The sequence below is a fragment of the Lepisosteus oculatus genome, chromosome 13, assembly GCF_040954835.1.
Source record: "Lepisosteus oculatus isolate fLepOcu1 chromosome 13, fLepOcu1.hap2, whole genome shotgun sequence".
Classification (NCBI taxonomy): domain Eukaryota; kingdom Metazoa; phylum Chordata; class Actinopteri; order Semionotiformes; family Lepisosteidae; genus Lepisosteus; species Lepisosteus oculatus.
In genome coordinates this window covers 2,480,550-2,501,015 of record NC_090708.1, presented here as the reverse complement: position 1 = coordinate 2,501,015, position 20,466 = coordinate 2,480,550, and the positions used below count along the sequence as shown (strand labels likewise).

General features: G+C 48.2%; 2 protein-coding genes across 4 annotated transcripts in view; one reads left to right on the top strand and one right to left on the bottom strand.

Moving 5' to 3' along the window:
• The first annotated feature begins 1,722 nt into the window (after nt 1–1,722).
• On the top strand, nt 1,723–9,511 carry LOC102687042 (profilin-2). Of its 2 annotated transcripts, none has more exons than XM_006637419.3 (3): nt 1,723–2,299; nt 4,540–4,732; nt 7,219–7,661. In XM_006637419.3, exons 1-3 carry the CDS (start codon nt 2,171–2,173, stop codon nt 7,314–7,316), a joined length of 420 nt encoding a protein of 139 aa, XP_006637482.1. In that variant the 5' UTR covers nt 1,723–2,170; the 3' UTR covers nt 7,317–7,661. The 2 variants fall into 2 exon arrangements, with proteins under 2 accessions (XP_006637482.1, XP_006637481.1); XM_006637418.3 differs by having other exon boundaries at nt 1,736–2,299; nt 7,569–9,511.
• Nucleotides 9,512–11,176: 1,665 nt separating this feature from the next.
• Nucleotides 11,177–20,466, bottom strand: part of rnf13 (ring finger protein 13) — a 37,271-nt gene continuing 27,981 nt past the window's right edge. For both annotated transcript variants that reach the window (XM_006637486.3, XM_069197477.1), the window contains exons 9-10: nt 13,875–13,955; nt 11,177–12,824 (exon numbers count right to left, since the gene is read on the bottom strand). In XM_006637486.3, the coding sequence (XP_006637549.2) occupies nt 12,430–12,824; nt 13,875–13,955 (476 nt within the window). In that variant the 3' untranslated portion in view covers nt 11,177–12,429. The remainder of the gene's footprint in view (nt 12,825–13,874; nt 13,956–20,466) is intronic.

The window sequence follows — 20,466 nt, the reverse complement described above, 5'->3', positions numbered from 1 at the left end:
TCCGATCCCATCTTTCACGACCAATAGCCACCCTGTGGTCACCGGTTTCTAAAGGTGGGGAACACCTGTGAGTTATCGATCACCTAAGCAATAATCCATTCAATTTAGAGATCTCCAATAATTGGCATCCGAAGGGCACCCAGATTTTAATCCCAATTGGTCTCTTCAGTGTCTTAATTTAAACAAATCATTTTCTTAATTGGTCACAATGAAATTGTTCCAAGTCTTTAGCAGTTGATTATTTAAGGGTGACATAGAGCTGGAGCTGGAAGCTGGAACAGAGGTCCCTGGGGCCTGGATTGGACTGGACTGGATTAGGTTGGAAGGGTCTGGAGTGGGTTGAGCTGAGCTGGGCTGTATTGTACACATTCAAGCTGTCTACATGTTGACTTGTACATTGTCCACTGTTTGTCTATTGTCTTGATGCACTGTCTGCACTTTGTGTTTTTACACCTGTTTTACAATCGAGAGACTTTCTGTAAGTAAGAATTCCATTGTACCAGTTTATGTACCAGTTACATATGGCAATAAAGTTCAAGTTCTGTACTGGACTGGACTAGAGTACACTAGACTGGAGTGGATTGGACGGATGAGGACTTGGCTGGGGTGGACAAGACTGGATTTTGACGGACTGGAGTGGACTAGAGTACACTAGACTCTAGATGACACTAGACTGGAGTGGACTGCACTGGAGTGGACCAGTCTAAACTAAACTGGACTGCATTTAAAAGGACTGGACTGGACTGTGCTTGACTGGACTAGAGTGGACTGGACCAGACTGGAGTGGACTGGGCTGGACAGGACGGGACTGGACTGGGATTGACTGGGCTGGGGGCCCCTGCTGTTGAAGGTCTGGATGGTGGTGGATGTCTTTCACAGAGCTGTGGAGACCGGCCGGTTCCAGGGAACGGTTTCTACACAAAAATAAGTTTACCCTGAAATAAAATTATGTTATTAAATATTTAAATTAAATTATCCTGAAATAGTTTATCCTGAAACCCCTCTATTACTTTGTCAAACACAAATGCTCCCTCAGTACTTGATTGATTTGCAATATTTAATTTGGGCACCCTGCACTGACCGTGATTGTGTTACCTAAACTTCGCGTGTAAACAGATTTTCATAGCGTTAGGTACAATTAAGGTCCAATTAAACCTTCCTGCCGAACTTCTGATAATGGAAAAGTAGCCATACAATCCTTATCATCTATATCAACGAATTGTGTTGGGGTTAGGCTCTGCATGAAAGATTTAGATTAGAAGAACGACCCAAAGTTGATTTTACAGAGGGGCAATTCGGGTGCTCTGCGCTGGTGTGTGTGTGCAAGAGCTTAGCAGACGAGCCGCTTTCCCCTTCATCAGAATGACTACCCACCGCTTTTAAATATCAGATTGGATTATTAAACGGGGCAACTTGGAAACCTCCCGCTTGCCAAAAAAAAACATGAAACCTCCAAAAACTGCAAAACGTTTTTTTTTTTATTTTATTCCCCTCCTCCTCCACAACAACATAGAAATCTCCCGGACCGGGTCCGAACCCGACCACGTCCGGCAAGGGAAGGTGAAGTTCAGTCACGATCCTGACTGTTCCCCACCCGGACTTTTGCGGCTCCCCCTCCTCCTCCTCAGCCGGCCCTTTTTTCCTCCCCCCCCCCTCCTCCTCCTCCTGCTTGATCCCTCCGCCAGGCTCTGCTACGGGCGAGGCGAGGCGAGGCGGGCCGGGCCGCAGCGCAGCCGCGCGGAGTGATCTGGCGGAGGGACTACACCCCGCTCGCGCTGCCCGAATGTTACTCGGCGCCGCCGCGCAGCGCGAGCTCAGATCCGAGCGGGGCACGAGACGGAGCGCCGGGCTGTGGCTGCCGCTGGAGACACGCTTTCGACTTCAGACATCCTCCCCCCCAGTCCTGCGGCTCCTTCTTCTCCTCCTCCTCCTCCTCCTCCTCTTCTTCCAAACGCACCCGACACCGCAGCGAGGCGTTCAAACGCGGCCAGATCCCCCCTCAGCAGCAGCAGCAGAAGACAGCATCCTTCCCCGGCTGGGTTCTCTCTTCCCCCCTTACCTCCCGGCTCCCTCCTCCCCCAGCGCCCGTCTTCTTCAGCGCTCCTGCCGTCTTTAACCGCCGGTCGTGTTCCAGAGGGGGAGAGATCGAGAGAGAGAGAGAGACGCAAGCATGTCCTGGCAGAGCTACGTGGATAATTTGATGGCTGACGGCAGCTGCCAGGACTCCGCCATCGTCGGTTACACGGACGCCAAGTACGTCTGGGCCGCGTCGGCCGGCGGGACTTTCCACAGCATGACGGTAAGGGCCCGGGAGAGGAGGGAGGGGGGCGTCAGGGCAGCCCGGGGATCGGCCGGTCTGTCCGAGGAGCAGGCCCGGGCCGGGCGGGCCTGTTGTCCGGGGAGCCGCAGGCCGAGGCCCGGCGCTGGGGGCCCGTTAGATCTTTATTCCAGGGGAACTTCCACGGGGGGAGGAGGAGGAGGAGGGAGGGGCGACGGACGGGATAACAGCCCCCGCTGCCCTCTTTATTTCCACGCGTGGGTCGCTTCAAAACGTGCGGTGTGGGAGAGGAGGAGGAGGAGGAGGGGGCTTCGTCTGTTTTCTGGGGGGGGGGGATTCCCCCCCCAGCACTTAAATGTACGGGTGTCTGCGACCGGCAATGCGGGAAAGGCAGTGGTGGTGCGTTGCGGGCGGGGGGGGGCCGAGAGAGAGAGAAGACGATGAAATCAGGCCGGCCGTCCAGATTCGGAGAAAGTTACGCCACGTTTCTGACGTAACCCGGCCGGGCGAGCGGGGCGGCTGCGGTGGGGACAGTGCGTACCGGGGCTTCGAGAATCCCGGCCGCGCCGCCGCTGCCGCCTCCTTCGTGCTGCCCAAGATGGCGCCTCCCCGCGCTGGGGTTTTTTTTTTTTATTCATCCCAACAGCTCGGACTCCTTGCACGGCAACTCGCCGCATTATGTCCAACAATGCGGTGTTGGAGGTGTTTTTTTTTTTTTTTAAAAAGCTGCTGTCGTCTCGTTCGGGCGGCTTGTTTTGCAGCCGCGAAGCGTCCAGTTTGTTTGTTTTTTGGGAGGAGGAGGAGGGGGACAAAATGGGGCAGCACCTTTTGTAAGACGAGTGAGAAGGCGAGATATCCTCCATTTTGTACGGGTGGATGGAGGTTTTCTGCGGTCCGGTGCCGCCGCCGCCGCGTTTCGCCCCTGCCCGGTCGCGGCGCAACGTGTCGCGGCGGCTTTTATTTCCAGCCGGCGGTTTCCGAGCTCGGCCGCTCCTGGGGTGGGCGCTCCCACATGGCGACGGGTCCCATCTTTCCACCCCTTGGGTTTGTGGCTTGTTGACATGCAAAATGTCCCCCCCCCCCCCCCCCCCCGACCCCCACCACTCCAGGAAAAAAAAAAGCTCTAGCGCGGATTGCGGATCTGGATGCCGGTTTTAAATGATGCATGATGATCTTAAGAGTCGAGATTCTCCCCCCATCATCATCATCACCACCACCACCACCACCACCCCCCGCTCGGATCTCATGACAGCGGCCCTCAAAGTCATCGCCTTCGCCTGAGTGGCTGTGGTCGCGGGGTTTGTGCGAGTGGAGCGGACACGGAGACAGGGAGGAGGAGGAGGGAGGGGGTGATGGCCGGGCCTGCCATGACTGTGCAGTTCTACTGGAGGGCGACGCCTTCTCTCACACGGGTCGCTTTCCTCCGGCAGGGGTGGGGGTTGGGGGTGATTAAATAAAAAAACCCGGCTCGCAAACCAGCCCGCAACCTTCATATTCATTCCCCACCCACCCCCCCACGTCTGAACGCGGACGCGCAAGGAACCTTCTGGACTGCGGCCGCGGCGTGACGGCAGCCCGCAGGTCCCCGGGCCGAGTCGAGCCCACTTGCACACGGACCCCCCGTGTGACACCGCCGTGCAGGAAACTGATGCACTGCTGTCTTTTTTTTTGTGTGTGTGGTTTTTTTTTTTACCGTGGAACTCCCTTTTTTTAGAAAAAAAAAATCTCGGCAGCTTAAAAATGCCGTCGCCTGGCGTGACGTCGCCTCCCTCCAGGCGAGGCCGGTCAGTCCGGGTCGTGCGGGCTCTGGGCCGGAGGGGTCCGGCTCTGCTCTTCCAGGCACAAAGCGTGACGCCCTCGGCAGAGCAGGGCTGCCTCGCTCTGTGTGCTTTCGCTGGGCTGGGACTGCTGTGCCGCATCTCCAGACGGTTTTTTCCTGGGGGGGGGCACCTCTTTATTCTTTGGATGACCTGCCACTGTGGTGGGTTTCATGACGCACTAGGGGTTGCTCTTGCGAACGTGATGGGGGTGGGAAAACGATGGTGTTCTCAGCAGTTTGTCCCCTGCACTGCATTTAGAAACAGCTGATCTCTCCATGTAGAGGAGGTTTAGGTGGCATAGGATTAAATTCAGATATGACTGGGTCCGGTGAGGTTCTTCAGAATTGAATTTTTACTTGCAGGATGACGTGGAACATTGACGTGGGTGACATTTCTTAAAATGTACAAAATCTTAGTTCTTTTTTTTTTTGTACTTTCTAGCCCCAAGAAATTGATGTGATAGTTGGAAAAGACCGAGAGGGTTTCTTCACCAGCGGTCTGACCTTAGGTTCAAAGAAGTGCTCTGTGATCAGAGACAGTCTTCATGTTGAAGGGGACTGGACAATGGACATCAGGACAAAGAGTCAAGGTGGAGAGCCAACATATAATGTTTCTGTAGGCAGAGCCGGAAAAGGTAATGTACTACTTTTTATATAAAATAACTTCTTAAATTGTAGATCTAAGTTTAAAACTGACTATTCCAAAATTTCTCTGAAATGCATGACCTAGAATCTTTAAAGTCTGTGGGATGAGCAACTGTAGTAGTTTTTCCAAAATGTAATGTCATTGGTATAGTTTTAAAGATCTCTTTCCTCAATATGTATTGGGTACTAGGTGAGACTGCTTTTGAGTTTTGCTTCATCATGCTTGGCTCTTCCTAGTATGACTGAGCAAAATGTCTGATACTCCAGCATCATGTGGGTGGGGGGGTGAGACTTTCTGTATTTGGGTCCTGATCTTGGGTTTACCAGTTCGTATCTGTCTAGATCTGGATGCCAAGATCTGTAAAACGGTTTCCAGGATATTATTTCCTCAATACAAGCTTTTTATACAATTCAACAGGCTATTGGGTAGTAAACACCTTGGAACACTTATGGGCACAAAAGTGCTGATGAATCATGATTTAATAAGATCTTGAGAAGAAATGTAGCTGGGGGGAATCATTTCCTTGCTGAATCCTGGATATCCAATTCAGCATTGTGCCTTCATTTAGTATGCCTGTATGGTCCCTATTCTCCTTGACAGACTAAGGAATAGAGTGATTCTGGTTCAAACCTCAAAGACCTTTCCGTGAATTATCACTATTAAACTTCCCAAGGGAGATTCTCCCCGCCTTGTGGCAGGTGTCTCGAACCCCTTTCCTGGAGCTCCTTGTCTTCTGATGGTTGTTCCTGCATGAACACTTGACTTGGACTCAGGTTAGTTTAACAGTCAGCAGTTCTGCACTCTGTGACAGTACCTTCACTTCATTAAAGGTACATCAGAGCTAATTCAAGGCCAGATCATTGGTCTTGCATAGCTAATTAGACCCACCCAACTTGTTACATAGTCGTACAAAAACTGGGAGACACTAGGCCCACCAGGCTTTGAGGTTGAGACAACTGCTGTATGGTTTGATAGATCACTTTTCTGCTAAATGGCTCATCTTGGTGGAGGGAAATCTACTGACAGCTGCATGTTTGTGTTCTTACTCTCTAACATTTTATTTTATACCACAGCTAATTTTAATAAGACTTTGTACATCCTTTTCCCCAAATTCTGGGTATTTTTCTGATCCGGAAAATACCGTTTCTGGACACGAGCAGATCAGTTACTTGAAGACCTGGCGTTTGAAGCCCTGCTGGCTCTCCAGCACACAGGCGTGGGCGGAGCCAGGCTCATCTACTCACCTCAATATCAAAATCAGATGTATTGAGGAAAGAGATCTGAATAAGCATAATGTGTTAATTCAGTTCCATGTTGAAACTTTTTAAAAAAACATTTTTCTTCCTCTCACCTTAAATACAAGGTTTTCAAAAGACGCATTTGGTCCCCATAAGAGAAATTATAATGTTCCATTCTTGTCAATCCACCTAATTGGCATCAGTGCTGTGTGGACAAACCTAGAAAGAACACTTGCCAGCCACTTTCTCCCCCTGTACCGTTGTCATACTAATAGTGAACTAATCTCCTTTCTCCCTGGATTGTTTGCCATGCTGCTTGGTGTGGGTGAAGCAGGCCTTTTTTTAGCCAGATGAGAAAAAAGTCTTTAAAATCCAATGTGGATTGGAGATCTAGTTGGTTCTAAAAATAAATGCAAGATGCCAGACTAGAAGTCCTGCAGTCTGTAAAGAGGACTGGTAACTGCTTGCTTTGGGGGGGAAATGCTGGCCCAAAAAATCAGTGCAGTTGAGCAATCTCTGGAATTAGGAGTTCCCTCAGACTGTTCCTGCGGTTGTTTTGGGATTTTATCTCCAGAGCATTCAGTATAAGAGGACTTAGACCAGTTGAACCTCTTCTGAGTGGGCTGATTAACTCCTTTAACTGGTCTAGAGATGTTGGTGACTGGTGGCCCCAGGCCATTAAGGCTGCAGTCATCACCCTCCACCGCAGGTATAGTGGTTTACTTCTGATGCCCACCTGCTCACTGACCCCCGGCAGTGGTGGAGAGTCAGACACGGCTCAAGCTTTTGTACAACAGCCGAGCTTGCTTTTGCACTTGCAAAGCTCCGAACTCGTGATTCTGAGGGAGCCTCTCTCTCCCCGAGAGGCAGAACATAGCCTGTTCTGTCTCCACTTCGGCACGTGTTGACAAGAATGGCATTTCTCAATTCAAATAACATGGGTCACTCAGGCAAAACGTAATCTACACATGGGGGCGAGTTCAGTTTAAACATTTTATAGGAGCTTTAATTCACTTGCTCTCTGATCTGAATATTCAGCGCTGGTGATGGTGAAGAAAATGAACGCTTTATTTTTCTTTCAAAACAATATTAAACAACCTTATAACCTTGATCTAATCTTAACTTTGTGTCCTGCCAACTTTTAATTTGACAGTTTCTTTGACTTGAATACTTATTCTTCCTAACCCCTGTCACGTGCCGTTTTTCTAAACCTCCCTCTCTATCTCTTTTCTTTCAGTCTTGGTTCTTGTAATGGGAAAGGAAGGGGTCCATGGAGGAGGCTTGAACAAGAAGGCATACTCAATGGCAAAATACTTGAGGGATTCGGGGTTCTAGTTTACAGTCAGGCTCGTTGTCACGTAGTCAAATCGGGAGTAAAACAACAACAAAAAAAAAAGGAAAAACACAAAAAAACTAAAATTGCTATTAAGATTTCCCCTCTCAAGCACTCGCGTTAATGTCTTGGAAAAATTAATAGCAATGGAGGGTAATGGGGTATTTCTCCTTTGTATCCCTGTGTTAGTGGGGAAAGACTTTTTTTTTCTAGTTTTGTTCACTTTTGTTCTCTTGTTTCCTTGTGTACTCCAGCATTGGTTTTAGTCATGGGAAAGGAAGGTATCCATGGAGGGCAGCTCAACAAGAAAGCATTTACCATGGCTGAATACCTGAGGAAGTCTGGATATTAAGCAGCCTGTCCCCACCCATCTAGCAGCTCATTTTCATCACTGTTGCGTTGGCAGTGCTACCCTGCTGTAGGCGGTAGTTGCTTTTTTTTTCCCCTCCCATTTTGTTTTTTGACTCCCCTTCACTCTAATATCCTCGACTCTCCACCTCCCTTCACTTGTATGCATTAACACTGTGTAACCAATCCCATTCTGGCACTACTGTTCCCACCATAGTTAACACACGCATGTTATTACTGTGACATCGCAAAAAAAAAACAACCAAAAAAAAAACAAAAAAAAGAGAAAAAACTTAAAAGGAAAAAAAACTGGGCCGATTTATGTTAAATCTGGGCACTGCTTGGCATTAACATACAGAGGACTGTAGGTCAATGGAGGGTAGGTCAAGAGTAACTCAACAGCTGATGTTTTGTGTGAGGGTGCCGGTAGTACAATCTTGGATTGATCAATGCCTTCTGAGCAGTTACCAAGCTCATATTGTCTTCCTTTTCTGAAGCATGTCTTGGAGGGAGAACTGCATGCATATCTTCTAGTTTATTTGACTTGCTCACTCCCTGTCCCATCAAAAGCTTGGATCTTCCCTGTCCACCCCACCACACCCCCACCACCCCCATTATCTGACTTCATTCCTTGTAGGTTACACTACACCAGCACCATCACTACACCAGGGGGTCTGCTTTCCTCTGTTGTCAACCACTATACCTTTCTTGTTCCTCTTGATTCCTGCAGCTGACATGGGGGGGAGTTTCCCCCCCCGAGTTGCAGTACTTTGCCTTTGCTGTTGTACTTAGACATGGTCTTACAAGTAAATGGTTGTGTTGGATTGTTTTTGAGTGTAATGGCAAAATGCCTAAATGTTGAGGTGTGGGTACACTTGCCACCCTAGGCCCTCTTTGTCATATCCCCTATTAGGTTCCCCACGGACATTCCATCGTTACAATAGCTCAGGCACTTAAGTATTTTTGCCAGCTCCTGTAATATACTTTTTTTTTTTAGAAAACGCTGCCGTTTTGGACAGTAGCTATCCCAACATAACCATCTGGAGTATGTTCATTTTCTTTCATAGGACCAATTTCAGTTGCAGCTTGGGATTTTACAAAAAAAATTGCTCCAAGTCATTGTAAAGGGTGACTGCTCGCTTCAACCATACACAGAAATGTAAAACGCTAACTTTTTAATACACTATCAAATAAACAGTAATCTCAACGTGCTGCTGAAATCAGTGTAAGAGTTGGACACAGCAGTCTCCTCATTTGACAACCGTTCTGTTTCAAACTGTTTGAAATGAATTATTGCATTTGACCCTGTAAGCCCAGGCTGTGGAGAAAACTGTGGAATAAATTGCCTTGTGCTCTAGTTATCCAAGATGTGGAATCAAGAAACTGTCTGTCAAAGCACGGTACTAAATGTTATGTCCAACTTAATTTTAAGAAGGAAAAACCCTGAAAGTTAAACTATATACACTAAATAAATGGGAGATGGTATTGGTTGGAATAAGAAAACTTTTGGTTGTCTTGTGGAAAACTTTATACAAAATCTATGTATCCTGTGCCATAATATAGATATAATCTGTTGCTATTGTGAGATGGATTTTAACTGCTGCCCAGAAAAGTCACCCGAATGGCACTTCCTTAGGGATATTTTAGTGCAAGCTCGATGTTCAGGCCTTGTGGAATAATGTACAGATTAAACAGATCTTGTTGCTGATTTTATGTTCACTTCTTTCCCTGCACTTTTTCTTACATCTGGGGTACAGTCTAACTCATCTGATTTATTATGCATACAAATGCCATAAATTGATAAACCACCTTGTTTACAGACAGATCAAATAAATTTATTCCAACCAGATCAATTGTAGATGTTGTCTTTGTGATTTGCTTTCGTGCCGAGTGAGAAGATTCCAGAAACTTAAGTTTAAATATTGGCTAAAATCAAATGTCATTCAAAACATTCTGGAGAGAGAAAGAGCTTGGCCTTGCATTTAGACGTTTTCTCCTGCACTCTAAATCCAGCGGTTAATTGGGCTGTCAGGCTAAGGATGCTTATGTGTTAGTGAAACAAGACACCACATGCAGAGTTATGGGTTCTGTAACTGGCGACTGGAGTGCCAAATTCAGAAGCCAGTTTTAGGTATTGGTGTGGTTTTTTGGGTGGAAGTGTGTGGGGGGTGGGGCAGTCTTTTCAAACTCTTTAAACTACAGTTTGCCAGTGAAATCAGGCGATTTAATAAAGTTTAAAACCAATAACTGGGGGCTCATTACTTGGGTGGACAGTTGGGAGAACATGAACTGATATCCCTAAGGGTGGGTAAAACCCAGATTATCTTAAATTTCACTGTCAAAGAGGGGGTGCCTAGGGGATTGAGCATTCTACCTTTGGAGGTGGGTGAACTCGAGGGGCTCTTCCTGTTCTTGGAGACATCCCTTCGCTGAGCTCCTCGTTATTGCACCACGGTGACTTTTTTTCCCCATTCGTTTCTGTCTGTAGACATGGTAAAAACTTGCTTGTGGCCAAGGCCCATTCCATCACACGTCTTTATAAGGCCCTAAGAGCATATCGTTTAAAACTGAACCAGCTAAGGGGAATTTTAAAACCCTTAAGAACAGAATAGGTGTGGGGGGGGTGCTCTTGTATGATGAGTTAATGGGTCTTTTGCGGGATCTGGAAGCTTTCCATCGTATTAATCTGGTAGTGCACCGCTCGCTGGCCGCCTCTCCAGTGGATGACACTGCTTCCCTTTGAGGGCAGGAGGGAGTTCTGAAGAGGCTGGGGCTGTCAGAGCCACTGCGACCTCAGTGCTGAGAAGGGCAGGCTTGGAATTAAGCGACTAAGGTATGGAAACCTACCTTGTACAAAAGGCAATGGCGGTGGTACGACTAGTGCCCCACCTTGCCACCTTTGCTCACCTCTAATAAAGCAATAAACACGGCCGTCTCTCGCGCAGCTGATGTTCTGTAATGAACTGCAGCTTAGTGGGTTGCCAATACTGCATTGCTGGGAAATGTCCAGGAGCGAGAGAGGCAGTGTGGGTGATTGGTTCTTCCTGGTCCTGGCAAGAGTGGAAATGTGCTTCTCTCATCTATTTGAGATTGATCCCTAGATCTTAATTTAGAATGAGCTTGCTTTAGGTTCTGCAACACTGTTTTAGCGGTGTCAATCCATGCATTACCATAAAAATTGCTGTAGCTGACCATTTTGTCTAAAGTGATGTTCAAGGGTCACAGTTTTAACTTTTTAATAGTTTTAAAATGGGACTGGCTAGCCTTTGAAATTACGATTTGATGCTCACGTGCTGTAAACTTTCCATAATGTCACTTTAAAACATGATTACTTGATATGTTTTGTGTACTAAAAACATTTTATTTAGACTTTATGAAATCATTAGTTACAAATTTTTAGTTACCAGTCAAAGACGAGGTGTGGCCGAGCACTGCTTTGGTTATTGTACGGCAGTGCAGTACAGGAGCAGCTCAGAATAGTAGGAAATGTTGCAAATAACCAGTCAGGATCATCTTTAGAAAAAAACAATTTATGGAATTTAAACTTTAATTGTAATTCTAATACAGAGAGGGTGGTTGAAAGAAGCAGAGTTCACACAGGTATGGCTTACAACGAAGGCAATGGGAGAGACATTACAACATACATTGTAAAAGATGAGGCTTGATTAAAAAAAGGTATGAATACACCATTCGTCTTCACCTTCAGTCCATAAGATATTAAAAGAAAATGTGTCCAGACTCCATCTACACAGCCCATTTGCATCGGTCTTTGAATAAAGATTGTGAATGACAGGTCATTTTGTGTTTTGTGATCATTTACCAAAGACGACAAGCCAAACGGCCAAATCAACTTGCATTACAAACAAATCCTTTTTAAGGGCAGACATTTTCTTTACCACTTATCCCAATGCTTGTCATCTCAAATGGCTTTGAGATGATGCCCAAGAATCATTTAAATGCTTAAGTACCCAACCATCTCAACAGGGAGCGGCCACCATATTTCGGGTAAAAACGAACCCCTTGTCGAGTTAAGCAAGGTGTGGTTTTGTCATGTGTCTCATGAATACGAGATTATAAGAGTGTAGAAAGAGTCAGGTCCGTTGATGACTCGCGTGGAATATGGAAAAATATACCATCACATTATTTCAGCACATACAAAACCACTGCACACGGTGGTTGATTAAGACTACGTTATGCAGTGGATCATACATGTAATGCTTGTTTTAAGTAGGAAGCTTTGGGACCTTCTGATACAGAGGCTTAAAGATATGTAGGCTAGAAGAATACATTTTATTTAAGGATTTTATTTCCTTTTCTATACAGTATATGTACATGTTTAAATTGCATCTCTTCATAAGTTATGGCAGGTGTGCAGTGTTATAAAAGTGGCATAGCATTGCGTTACTACAGACACTACAGGGCCCTCTGCGATGTGCCCTCTTCGCACAGTGAACACAGTGCCCACGCTGAACCCCTCTGACTGTCGGTCAACAGCTGGTGCACAGCCTAGCTCCCTGTGGCCTCAACAAGAGCCTGGGCTCCCAGACTTGACCTCTTCGGTACAGCTAACGCCACACCAAGCATGTCCACACACTGATGGACCCAATGCCCGACACACAAAGTCGCCATCTTCTCAGTTTAGTAAGCAGGGCTGTGAAACTCGTACAGGGTAAGAACAGGGATGTGCGTCTGAAAGGAGGTGTGGGGGGCGGCGGCGGCGCTCGCTCCGGTGGGATCATTTCGTTCGTGCTGTAAAAAACCCGTGGGTCAAGCGTTGGCGTGGTGGCTGCACGTCACGGGCTCGGGGCGGCTCTGCTGCAGCTGGACCACGACGGTCTCCACGGTGACCCGCTCCTCCTCCTCCTCCTCCGCCTCGTCGCTGCTGTCCGCGTCCTCGTCGTCCTCGTACTCGGAGGACTCCTGGCCCGGGTCGCGCTGGGACAGGGAGCCCGACATGGTGCCGAAGGAGTGGGCGCTGGTGGAGGCCGAGGAGCGGAGCAGGGGCGTGCTCTCCGACACCTCGTCGTTCTCCTCGCGGCCGCTGTCCGCCTCGTCCGTGTCCGAGTCGGAGTCCCCCATCGAGGGCACCACCTTCTGCTTGCACACCGGGCACGTCTTCTTGGTCTTGGTCAGCCAGGGGTCCACACACCTGCAGTGGTAGGCTACGCGTGCGGGGGGGAGGGAGAGAGAACGTCAGGGACCCGCTGCCGGGCTTGGCTTGCCCATCTCCCCCAAACAGCACAGCGCCTGCACCCCCACTGCCGCAGGGCGGCCCCACCGTCGTCAATAAGAGCGATCGGCACCAGCATGGACGACGGGGCGGCCTGCACTCCAGGCTGCTTGCCGGGTGTCGCTCTGGGAACCCTGTGTACTGCAGCTGGCTTGGCGACGCAGGAAATATGTGAGTCAGGAGGGCACATTCCCATGCTGATAACATCACGGTCACACTCGGGAGAAACCAGTTTATGGACATTGAGAAGTTAGTCGCAAAAGCAAAAACTACAAAACAATAATGATACATTATTATTTATTATTCACCATGCTAGACTTGTTAAACCTCTTCACTGGAAAAATACTAAGCATTCTGGAAGTGTCAGTTACTGACAATTTAAGCTTTAGGTGTATAAATAGGGCATTTTACGGCTTTTCAGATGGCCGTTTTTGTTACACTGTTTCTCTCCCCATTTTCCCAGAACTCGCATTTTAAAATGCTTTGAAAATCTGTTTTTTTGCTCTCTGGTATCCTACAAGGGGAGCTTTTCAAGGTTTTATCTGTGGATTTCGTCTGGATTATTTAAATTGCTGATATCCCAACTTTCTGATATTCCATCCCATCCACGCATTTTGGAAAACAGTAAACCAAAACCTCCCTCTTTAGCCTCTCTCCCATACCCAATAAAAGAAAACAAACTTCCACAACATGACAAATCTCTTTTTTTTGGCAATCCCGGCAAGCAATGGAGGGTACACCCTAGCACACACTCACACTCACACTCACACTCACACTCACACTCGAAGCCAATTAACCCACCAGTGTGTCTTAGGCTGTGGAAGGAAACCGAAGCGCCTGGAGGAAACCCCCATGAACCAGGGGAGAACATGCAGGCTCCACACAGACAGCCCCAGCGCGGTGCCGCCGCGCAGTTCTCCAATAACGCGTGTGTAACAGAAGAGCTGGGCGGGGGGAGAGGCGGGGGGCAGGCGGCACTCACCGTGAGAGCAGGGCAGCACGCGCAGCTTGTCTCCCTCCTCGTACTCGTCCAGGCAAATGGCGCACACGTCGTAGGCATCCCCTGCAACGACAGGGGGCACGCGTTACCCCCCCGCGCCGGCCCCCGTTCGGCTCCGGACGCAGGCCAGTCAAAACATCTCGCCCGACGTCTCATTATGGTGACCAGCCACACCAGGTGTCGACAATCAGACCATAACTATACGTGCACAGTGTGTGTGTGTGTGTGCATGCATGGAGGGGAGGGGGGTATGTTAGTCAAATGGACTCTAAGAGGATTAGAGCGTCTTTGTGCAATTACCTCTGTTCAGAAACAGATGGCACTGAAGAATCCAGTCTGGGAGGTTGGCTGCAAAAAGAAGCCTTCCTCCCAGAATCCACGGCCGTCTGCGTTTCGTGTCTGCAACCCCTGAACTGCGACGCGAGTTTCACCTCGGGTGACCCCCAGCTGCCCCCCTCTGGGCTGACGCGTCTCAGGGCGACGAGCTGGACGCCTGACACGCTTCTGTGATTTCAGTCACCCCGTGCGCAAGTCATCTCCGGGTGTTCCCAACACTCATATTTGAGACCTGAAGCCCCTGACTCAGGAGTGACCGGCTGGGACGCTAGCTGGAGTCGGGCGACACGCGCCACGGTGCGGGAGAGAGGCCGCGCAGGAGGGCAGGAGGGCAGGAGGGCAGGAGGGCAGGAGGGCAGGAGGGCAGGCCGGCGTCAGTTCCCTGCTGAGAAGCGGGAGGCAAGAGCTCCGCGGCGCAGAGATCCGGGAGACCCAGCGGGCCACAGAAGGGGTCACAGTGGGGAGGCGATGGGCAAAAAGGGGGTAACTGGGCAGAGGTGCGAGGGACACATTACATGGAAAGAAAGGCCCAGACAACTGACTTTCCTGAATTCCAGTTCCCAGCCGGACGGCTGGCGCAGGGTGGCTCACTGCAGTGAAACGGGAAGGGCCGCGCCGAAATGCCCTCGCGTGTGGCGTTAACCTTCGAGCTCGGGTAATGGGGGGGGAGTACTCCAGCGATGACCTCACTCTCCGGAAGAGGAGCCCGGACACGGGGACAAGCCACTGCCCTTTTCGCCTGGAAACTATTAACAAAGCCTCCGTCCTGCTCGCCTGTTGGAGAGCGAGGGAGGAGGAGGAGGGAAGTTCCCTTTTCAGGTTTTCGGTCTTTTAAAGGACTCCTGCTAGCACAGGCAAGCGCTCTGCATACTAAGCACAGGAGTTTGTGACGCGCCACTTCGGAGAGCAAACATCTCCCCTGAGCCGTTCTTTTTTTCAGGGGGGGTTGGAGGAAGGGGGAGGGCCCGAGAGGAGAGGAGTGCTCCGATGACATCCCGGTGTTTATGTAAGAAATGAGCATGTTTTTTCCCCCTGCCTCCGAGACGCTGCCAAGACTTTACGCGACCATATAAGGCAGCTTCGTAATTATTCCTCTCCGCCCTGTTCCTCACGCTGCTCTCGGCGACAGGACGGCCCCGGGGGCAAAAACAGCTTTTGCGTTTTAAAACAATAAAAAAGCTTAATGAAGTCTGGAGTTTACTAGACATCCGTAGGGATGAAGTGGCATAAATCTGAGCTGCAAAAAAACCTTCTCCTTTACCAAGCTATAACTGAACACCCTACAGGAAGAGTGAGCTCATGCGTAAGAGATTAGCGGTACATTCCTATATGACTTGCAATGCCTCCGTTTCCAACATAACCACGTTCAGCGCTCGACTTTTTCTATACCAGCAGCAAAACAAAACCTATTGTACTTCCAGCAGTTATCTGATCTGGGGAGACCGCTCAATCTCTGCATGACTAGAATTCTTGAGAAGCCAAAAGAAACAATAAGCCACCACAGCACTAAACAACAACAACAACAAAAAGAGGTGAATAGGTTTGTAGACGCATCTCATTGTTATAGTTCAGGTGGGGAGCTGCGTCAGCATGCACAGGCTGCAAAGGAACAAGTAACAGGTTTATTCCCTGCTGAAAAAAAGAAGAGAGAAAATGTTTCGGCCATGCAACAGCCGAAACGTTGTGTTTTCTTTCTTCTTTTTTTCAGCAGGGAATACATCTAATTGTTACCCCAGGACAACCTTAAAGCATTTGGGGATCCTGTTGTATAATTATGGGAGCACAGTAGGACAATAAACTATCTGCTAAAATAGTTCAGATCCTCTTTGTTCCGTTGTCTTCTCTTCTGATAACTCATATAAATGTGCATGACTGTCGTTCTCCTGCACCAGCACACGCAAAGCCTCGTCAGCTAACACACCATGAAATGAATCATCCATTAGCCAAGAAAACAAGGATTTAAAGAGAGGAAATATAGAAGTACGTAAAGCACAGAAGAAAGGAATCTTTGTTTGAGACTGGGAAATTCTGCTGCAAAACAACTTTGCATCCGACTCCTTGAAAGCCATAAACACAATTGTGTGCAGGACCCCGAGTTGCACCAGAAAGGCCTGAACTAGCTTGGATATACTGTAAGCGATATAAGTGAACTTGCACAACGTTCAGCTGCCTGGAGGTTTGCTGCGCTGTGTGTTGCCCACATCAGGACTCTGTGACTAGTGGGTGAGTAAGACCACTGAGTACAGACATGCAGCTTTGTCCTCTGCTCAGACAGGAAGTGGTGCCCAGACCAGCACACGTGGAACACTGGGAAGGGAAGATGAGGCATGTGCAGCACTGAGCCAAAATGCAAATGGCCATATTTGGAAAGCTGTTAAGTTTCTTTATTTTCCTTTTAATAACGGAAAATACAACTGCTCGAGGTTATACAAAACACAATTAAAAAAAACTTTGAAATGTCTTTCACTAACTCTTAATTCAGTGTCCTGAAAAATCTGTTGGGTGAAACTTTGTTTTCAGAAGGAAGTTCTAGTTCTATATGGGCTTGAATTTTCATCACCAAGACAAAAAAAAATGATGTGGCCCCAACTCACTCCGGCTGCTTTCCCCAATCCCCTACAAAGACGAGACCAGACCCAGCTGTGAAAGGGACTGATATGGAGCTTCCGGGCCTCGTCTCTGCAGAGTGAACAAAGTACACCTTCAGAATATGCGCCTTTGCAGACAAGCCAGATGGATTCACACAGTTTTACACCTCGATCTTCTCCAGCAGAGCGAATGCCACTCCGCCAGTGCTCCCTCCCCCCTCTGCTTCCGCTGGAGCGGCAGGGCGGCTCCAGCAGATATTATCAGCTCCCCTCCAGCCGAGCTGTACAGCCGGCCGGCCGAAAACCAGACTGAAGAAAGCTCCTCAAAAGGGAAAGAGCTCCGCTCACGGGCTGCGGGACAGTCCTGCAGCGCTGGCCAGTGCGGTGCACGTGTGAGAAAGGGCTTACGTTCTTCAAACACGGGCTGTTCTCCCTGCTGCTGGCAATGGAAAATTCAACACCGAACCGACTGAGTGACTCACACTCTACTGCTTTTAAATGTGGAAATAATCCCCCTTCACAGCTGGAGCCCCGTCGTTTAAAATCGCACAATCAGGCTTGCTGTCAAGCTGACATCATGCAAAATGACTCTCTGGTAGATCTTGTACCGCAAAAAAAAACAATACAACTGAAAATTGTAAGCTGGGAAGATCTCCTAAAACACACATCACTCAGATCCTCTTTGTTCTGTTGTCTTCGCTTTTGATAACTAAGCGTGCATGGCCGTCGTTCTCCTGCACCAGCGCACACAAAGCCTCGTCAGCGAGCGCACCATGAGCCACCGATTCTGCGCTGGACAACACTCACGTGCTTCTCGGATAAATGCCGCACAAACCGCGCCCCCCTCAGACCCGGCTCGCACACAGACCAGGGGCAGGAGTGAGAAAAACTGCCTCACCAGCGGGATCAAGGGGGCAATTCAGGAAGGTCAGCTCAAGCCCACAGCCTAATGCGGTCAGAACGGTCAGATTTGGTTCGACACGGGCTTAATCCTCTGAAAGGAACCACGACATGTGTAATGGCCAAGCACTCAGATTCTTGGCTTGATATCTTATACAATGGGTGGCACCTGGGACGACACATTGTCCTCGGTCACCACACCGGGTCAACGGTCTGGAAATTCAAGTCCAGAGGGATAGACGCCACCCTACTGGTCGACCACCACTTATATCACCAACCCGGTTTTCCTTCTCGTCTCCAAACCCAGTACTGACCAGGCCTGGCCCTGCTAGCATTGCTCAACTCCCAAGAGCTCACAAAGGAAGGCTACAGGATGGTACCACAGATCATCATCTACCAGAGACTATCCCGGTCCAAAACGCAGATAACGTTTCAAAAAGAATGCAACTGTACTCTTTATTGCAATGGAACGACTTTAACAGCAAAGTACAAGATACTTCCTTTGGCACATGTGGATTTGAATGATGGGAATGCCGTGCAAGAAAATGTCGTGCAGCAGAAAACCAATACAAAACATCAATAAAAGAAACGTCTTGGGAGCCTGGGAGGCCGTATTCGGCCGGAGTGTGTATGGGCAGTTCTGCTCTGCCCTGCTCTGTTTATTCGATGTGTGTGTGCGTGCTCCCATCACCACTGTCTGAATGGAAATGCCAGAATGTATTCTCCTGCCTCAGTGCTTCAGTGTGAGACATGAAAATCCGACATCTCCTCACGCCTACCTTTTTATTCCTGCCAGTTTCTTAATTAGCACTTGAGTGCTTCGCTGTGTAAGCAGGAGAGAAGAGAAACTGTTTAAGAATCCTCTGACATCCTCCAGGATTCTGAAAACTCAGTACGGTTCTTGTGGGGGGGGCGGGGCGGGATTAATGACTGTTTATTCCTGGAAACGTGAATTTAAATCACATTACTACGCTATTTTCTTGCCAGTGTTGATAATGCAATCTTTGAAGTTTACAAATAAAGCTTGTTACAGAAGAATGTGAAAATAACCCAGACATTAACACGCTATTAAAGAGGAAAACAAAGAGGAACAGGATTATCAGTCTACAAAGAGAAGCCAGACTGACGCTCAGGACTGGGCTTTAAACTGAAGAATAAGACAACAGTCCCTGTCATTTTAACTGCCTTGCTCACAGTCTCTGCACCTGGCTTCTGTGTTTTTTTATGTGTAAAATAAAATGTTTAATTTTGGCATGTTCATTTTTGGATAAAAGTGTGTGGTATGTGTTCATTTGTTGCAGCTGAAGTCAATTTCTGTCTTGAAATTAAGAAACCCAAGAAAGAAATCAATAACGCTTAGATGCATGCCATATTTTAATTATTTTCCCTTTTGCTGCTGTGCACTTATTAAGTCTTTTAATTGCTATCTGAGTATTTATATTTGGGGTTTCAAAGAACACAGCCCTTCTGAACGGAGGCGACTGTATTTTGATTCAATTTGACGTGATCTCATAACAGCTTGCTTATTGTGAGATAGCCACCATCAGCCAGACTGACGCAGATCATTTGTCCTTCAGGGGAGCAGCAACTTGACCAGACCTGCACTTCCATAACTGCAGGCTCTGTTAAACCAGTTAAACGTTTGGTAAATAAACAGCTCTTTTTGTGGATCACACTTGACTTTATGCGGGAATAAGTGATAATAACAAGCACACTGATGAGGAATCATGTGGTCACTGAAGAATAATCTGCTACTTGAGCAATCTTATTACTGTGGCGAGAGATATGAGCTCATGTATCTAAAATCTACAAACAGGCAGTGTGTACTGGTGACAAGCACAAGACTCATTGCCCAGTAGCCTGGTTCAGTGCAATCAATCGAAAAACATCCAGCTTCAACATGTGTTGTTTTGCCTGTAAGTGTATTGGTTGGTGCTTAATAATATTATTATTAAATTAATAATACCTAGGGGTACTCCACCTAGAACGAATTCAGAAGTTGCTCAGGAAATTGCGTATTTTTTTACTGCTGCTAAGAACGGACTGAGGAGAAACTAACCTAAATAGACTTTCAAACTGAAACTGATCTTCAGATTACAAACTACTTTACTACCAGTGATAAAGTACACCACAGCCACTCAGAAGGCATCAATCCACGAACAACCAGATATTTCAAAGTAACACTATTTTTTATTAAAGGTTTGGTCAATGCGTTTGGCGCACACACTCAGTGTTATTCCTGTCATACAAATACTCTGGATGGATTCATTTTAATTGTACTGTACAAAAAAAACAAAGACAAAACAAGAAAGACTGACAACACCCACCTTTCTTCAACAACCCCAGGTAAGAATTGAGACAAAGACTGTGGCAGCAGGCTATGGGAGTGAAGCAGATGAAAACTGTGCTTTCCAGAGCAGTTTTGGGCAGCCCAGGAGAACAGGAGACTGTCTGCTGCCAAGGCCCTCACCGGTGGCGCTCGATCACACGTGCAGCCCAGCCAGCGCTCACAAGCCAGAGTCCGCCTCAGCCTCCTGCTTCGCTCTGGGGCCGTTAGAGAGGCAGGAGTCTCCGTTACAAGCTCCGATCTGCTACAGGGGCAAGGTCAGCATGCAGAGCTGAGAGAGCAGGGCGGAGGAGGCTATTCTCTGTCACCTGACCTGGACAGGACACCCGTCTCCCCTGTCGCAGGTTTGGCCAGTTTTGTCCAGACGAACACGAACCTCGTACCAGCACGGGTTTCACTCGTG

Bases quoted from the DNA above. Each gene is read 5' to 3' on its own strand.
- LOC102687042 (XM_006637418.3), top strand. From the start codon at position 2,171: ATGTCCTGGCAGAGCTACGTGGATAATTTGATGGCTGACGGCAGCTGC. The intron at 2,300-4,539 runs GTAAGGGCCCGG...TGTACTTTCTAG, and splicing joins GGACTTTCCACAGCATGACG to CCCCAAGAAATTGATGTGAT. The intron at 4,733-7,568 runs GTAATGTACTAC...TGTGTACTCCAG, and splicing joins TGTAGGCAGAGCCGGAAAAG to CATTGGTTTTAGTCATGGGA.